Here is a 6000-nt window from a genome sequence, read left to right on the forward strand (position 1 = left end):
CGAAAGCTTATGCTCAAATAAATTGGTTAGTCTCTAAGGTGCCACAAGTACTCCTTTTCTTTTTGCGAATATAGACTAACACGGCTGTTACTCTGAAACCAGTCAAAGAAAAAAATCTTGCTACTCCAAATAAGGGCTATTCAATGCAAATTATGCATGCTGGGGGAGATTACAAAGATAAGAGGGCCTTGGATAAACAGATTCATTTGAATAACAATTGAAGTTGTTTTTACAGTATTTCCAGCTGTGACAAGAAACAGAAGTCCTGGAAATCTTGCCAGAAAACTAGTTCTTAAAAAGAAAAGGAGCACTTGTGGCACCTTAGAGACTAACCAATTTATTTGAGTATAAGCTTTCGTGAGCTACAGCTCACTTCATCGGATGCATACTGTGGAAACTGCAGAAGATATTATATACACAGATTTCAGAGGAACAGCCGTGTTAGTCTGTATTCGCAAAAAGAAAAGGAGTACTTGTGGCACCTTAGAGACTAACCAATTTATTTGAGCATGAGCTTTCGTGAGCCACAGCTCACTCCATCAGATGTGTACCGTGGAAACTGCAGCAGACTTTATATACACACAGAGAATATGAAACAATACCTCCTCCCACCCCACTGTCCTGCTGGTAATAGCTTATCTAAAGTGATCAGCAGGTGGGCCATTTCCAGCACAAATCCAGGTTTTCTCACCCTCCACCCCCCCCCCACAAATTCACTCTCCTGCTGGTGCTAGCCCATCCAAAGTGACAACTCTTTACATAATCAAGTCGGGCTATTTCCTGCATAGATCCAGGTTTTCTCACACCATGATTTCAACAATTTCCATCCCACCACCAACCTCAGCCTGGTCCAGTCCACACAAGAGATCCACTTCCTGGACACTACAGTGCTAATAAACAATGGCCACATAAACACCACCCTATACCGGAAACCTACTGACCGCTATTCCTACCTGCATGCCTCCAGCTTTCACCCTGACCACACCACACGATCCATCGTCTACAGCCAAGCTCTGCGATACAACCGCATTTGCTCCAACCCCTCAGACAGAGACAAACACCTACAAGATCTCTGTCAAGCTTTCTTACAACTACAATACCCACCTGCAGAAGTAAAGAAACAGATTGATAGAGCCAGAAGAGTTCCCAGAAGTTACCTACTACAGGACAGGCCTAACAAAGAAAATAACAGAACGCCACTAGCGGTCACCTTCAGCCCCCAACTAAAACCCCTCCAACGCATTATTAAGGATCTACAACCTATCCTAAAGGATGACCCAACACTCTCACAAGTCTTGGGAGACAGGCCAGTCCTTGCCTACAGACAGCCCCGCAACCTGAAGCAAATACTCACCAACAACCACATACCACACAACAGAACCACTAACCCAGGAACTTATCCTTGCAACAAAGCCCGTTGCCAATTGTGCCCACATATCTATTCAGGGGACACCATCACAGGGCCTAATAACATCAGCCACACTATCAGAGGCTCGTTCACCTGCACATCCACCAATGTGATATATGCCATCATGTGCCAGCAATGCCCCTCTGCCATGTACATTGGTCAAACTGGACTGTCTCTACGTAAAAGAATAAATGGACACAAATCAGATGTCAAGAATTATAACATTCATAAACCAGTCGGAGAACACTTCAATCTCTCTGGTCACGCAATCACAGACATGAAGGTCGCTATCTTAAAACAAAAAAACTTCAAATCCAGACTCCAGCGAGAAACTGCTGAATTGGAATTCATTTGCAAATTGGATACTATTAATTTAGGCTTAAATAGAGACTGGGAGTGGCTAAGTCATTATGCAAGGTAGCCTGTTTCCTCTTGTTTTTTCCTACCCCCCCCCCCCCAGATATTCTGGTTTTACTTGGATTTAAACTTGGAGAGTGGTCAGTTTAGACCAGCAGGAGAGTGAGTTTGTGTGTGTATGGGGGTGGGGGGGAAGTGAGAAAACCTGGATCTATGCAGGAAATAGCCCGACTTGATTATGTAAAGAGTTGTCACTTTGGATGGGCTAGCACCAGCAGGAGAGTGAATTTGTGGGGGGGGGTGGAGGGTGAGAAAACCTGGATTTGTGCTGGAAATGGCCCACCTGCTGATCACTTTAGATAAGCTATTACCAGCAGGACAGTGGGGTGGGAGGAGGTATTGTTTCATATTCTCTGTGTGTATATAAAGTCTGCTGCAGTTTCCACGGTACACATCTGATGAAGTGAGCTGTGGCTCACGAAAGCTCATGCTCAAATAAATTGGTTAGTCTCTAAGGTGCCACAAGTACTCCTTTTCTATATACACAGAGACCATGAAAAAATACCTCCTCCCACCCCACTCTCCTGCTGGTAATAGCTTATATAAAGTGATCACTCTCCTTACAATGTGTATGATAATCAAGTTGGGCCATTTCCAGCACAAATCCAGGTTCTCTCACCCTCCGTCCCCCCCCCCCACACAAACTCACTCTCCTGCTGGTAATAGCCAATCCAAAGTGACCACTCTCTTTACATCATTTACATCAAGACTGGCCTGTCTCCCAAGATTTGTGAGACATCTTGGGAGATAGGCCAGTCCTTGCCTACAGACAGCCCCCCAACCTGAAGCAAATACCAACAACCACATACCACACAACAGAACCACTAACCCAGGAACCTATCCTTGCAACAAAGCCCGTTGCCAACTGTGTCCACATATCTATTCAGGGGACACCATCATAGGGCCTAATCACATCAGCCACACTATCAGAGGCTCCTTCACCTGCACATCCAGCAATGTGATATATGCCATCATGTGCCAGCAATGCCCCTCTGCCATGTACATTGGTCAGACTGGACAGTCTCTACGTAAAAGGATAAATGGACACAAATCAGACGTCAAGAATTATAACATTCTAAAACCAGTTGGAGAACACTTCAATCTCCCTGGTCACTCGATTACAGACCTAAAAGTGGCAATTCTTCAACAAAAAAACTTCAAAAACAGACTCCAATGAGAGACTGCTGAATTGGAATTAATTTCCAAACTGGATACAATTAACTTAGGCTTGAATAAAGACTGGGAGTGGATGGGTCATTACACAAAGTAAAACTATTTCCCCATGTTTATTTCCCCCCCACACACCCCCGCTGTTCCTCAGACATTCTTGTCAACTGCTGGAAATGGCCCACCTTGATTATCACTACAAAAGGCCCCCCCCCTCCCTCCGCTCTCCTGCTGGTAATAGCTCACCTTACCTGATCACTCTCCTTACAGTGTGTATGGTAACACCCATTGTTTCATGTTGTCTGTGTATATAAATCTCCCCACTGTATTTTCCACTGAATGCATCCGATGAAGTGAGCTGTAACTCATGAAAGCTTATGCTCAAATAAATTGGTTAGTCTCTAAGGTGCCACAAGTCCTCCTTTTCTTTTTGCAAATACAGACTAACACGGCTGATACTCTGAATCCTGTCATGAATGAAGGAAGCGCTGTCTGATTGACTATGTGAATAGCAACAGTGGGCCAAATCCTGGACACTAAGGTCTCCAGGGTAGACAGGGACCCTACACCTGTCCTAACTGGTCACTTGAGTATTCTCCCAACATGAATGAATCTTCAGCTGGTATAAAGCTGGTACAGCATCTAGATAGCTAAACCATGTTAGACAGCAAAGGTGTATTACTTTGCTACCACAGCCACTCATTCTTCCTTTTAGGGACCATAGTTTAAGCCAGATTTTGAGCTCTACAGGGCAGGGATTTGTTTACACAGCACCATGCATTGTGTCTATGATGAAGTAGAAACAACCACAGATACCTTCGAAATTCATCCATCATTCGTAACAAAACCTTAGGGTATGTTTACAGCATCCTGGCCTTTTAAATAATGTAGTGAGCTTGTAATTATTTAAACTGCAAGTTCTTTGGGGGCAGACCTTGTCGTCTTACTCTTTGGTAAGCACCTAGTATACTTTTACTGCTATATAAATAATAATCATAATAATTACCTATACCATCTGTGACCTCCCAGTACTCCCACATACTTTGTAAGGAGGTGATTAGGGCATGTGGGGAAGGGAAGTAATTTAGACTGAAACAAACATCTGGATACTTTGCCTTATTTTATTTATTTGGGGCCAGACTGTGATCTCCTTACTTATGTTAAATAGTGCCTTGCACCACTGAGACTACATGTGGAGCAAGGTACTATTCAGTGTGACAAAGGATATGGCAATCTGGTCCTTGTGCTAAAACAAGGGGAACAAAGATTGAGCATTAGATGTGTTTCAGAGTAGCATGTGTGTTACTTAGATCTGTGTTACTTACGGTTCAGCCTCGATGCTCTGATCAGGAGCTACATAGTTGGCAGGGATGTAGCCACAGAGCTTCTGTCCAGGCCACGTTGATCCACTGTCCAGGAGGAGGCTAGCATACCACCAACCCTCAGGAGATGCATCTAGCACCTCGAGTTTATCCCCGGCTCGGAAGCTCAGGTCCTCCTTAGTGCGGCCCTGATAATCAAACAGTGCCACAAACTTGTAGTGGTTCTTGGGCTTCTGCTCACATGGTGGAGGCAAAGGACTTCCAGTGCCAGCTCTCACAACTTTCTTTGTTGTTATCTGAGAAGTATTGTCTGTCTGGTAGTCATCTCCCTCCCAGCCCTGGTTATCTTGGCCCGTCCCTGTCTTATAGCTCTCTCCCTGTCCTCCATCACTCTCTTGGAAGAGCCATGGGGCACACCGCTGCATCCAAGGGCAGTATTTCCGGCAAAAGTTCCCCATGCTGCTCCTCTGTTTCTTTGTGGTTTCTTCTCTCCTCCTTATTTCTCTCTTGTTTTCCCAGTGGCAATACCTTTATACATCCTTTTGCATTATCATTTTAGTTCTTTGCAAGATATTTTTCCTCCTTTGGTACAAGATTAAATAAATTTTGCTGAAGCTGGAAACTTTTCTCTCCAGAGCCCCAACGAGAGCTCCTTGCAGGCAGCTTCAGACTCAGGAGTGATACCTGAGCATTAAAGTGCAATAGTGCATGGGAAGGAATTGTTTGCTTCCTCATCTGATCAAGAAAACAAAAAGAGAAAGTCTTTGGGCCAAAATCTGGGTGCAACAGAAAATCATTGATCTTTTTGTCCTGCCAGAAGAAAAAAAAATGTAAAAATAATTAGGAATCATTAGAAAATCTTAGTGTTGACTCTTCCCAAGTTGTACTGCTTCTGATCATTCTTTTTCTTGTCCCATCTGAGTGCCTGCTCTGTGATCAGCAGTGAACCTCTCTTCACATTCTAGCTCTTGGTAATGAGTAACCAATCTGGCCAGCCTGTTGTTTTCACAGCCTGAGACGTGGCCTCCCTGAATATTTTTATTTGCTTCCTCATTTGCTTTGGTTTTTCTTCTCACAGGTATGTGAGTAGGATTTCCAGTGTCCCTCCAGTGCCCCCACCTGGGAGCACACCTGCTGCTGCTTTCAACATGCAAGCTTACATAGCTGTATGTCAGGGCTTTAGAAATCCCCTTACTGCGCCTGAAGTTCTTGAACTAGGTTTGGCACTTTACAAAAGGAAAAATATTTGTTTGTTACAGTAAAAGTCATAGATTTTAATTCCTTCCTCATTCTTTGGTTTAAAAATTAAATGCACTAGCCAAAGAATCATGTTACATTGTTGAATTGTACCAGCCTTTCAGGATAAATAACTATTATACTAGAGAGACAAGGCAGGTAGGTAATCTTTTATTGGATCAATTTCATAACAATATCCAATAAAAGAAATATATATATACACACACACATGCACTTCACCCGCCTTGTGTCTCTCCTATCCTGGTACCAGCACAGCTACCGCAACACTGCTATCATCTAGTCAAATAGCAACCCCAGTGGAAACAGAAAAGCTGTTCTCCCAGTTTATCTGCATTTATAAAACAGCCATCACCATAATATCTAGGCACTATATGGTATTTGGGCCAAAGAAGCACCTCAGACCAGATTCCTCATTGTGCTGAATAACAC

General features: G+C 43.7%; 1 protein-coding gene across 1 annotated transcript in view; it reads right to left on the reverse strand.

The window, feature by feature from the left end:
- Nucleotides 1-5277, reverse strand: part of FRK (fyn related Src family tyrosine kinase) — a 75136-nt gene extending 69859 nt beyond the window's left edge. The window contains exon 1 of the mRNA XM_048844738.2: nt 4318-5277. Within this exon, the coding sequence (XP_048700695.1) occupies nt 4318-4772 (455 nt within the window). The 5' untranslated portion in view covers nt 4773-5277. The remainder of the gene's footprint in view (nt 1-4317) is intronic.
- Between the last annotated feature and the right edge of the window lie 723 nt (nt 5278-6000).

The sequence above is a fragment of the Caretta caretta genome, chromosome 3 (genome assembly GCF_965140235.1).
Source record: "Caretta caretta isolate rCarCar2 chromosome 3, rCarCar1.hap1, whole genome shotgun sequence".
Taxonomy (NCBI): domain Eukaryota; kingdom Metazoa; phylum Chordata; order Testudines; family Cheloniidae; genus Caretta; species Caretta caretta.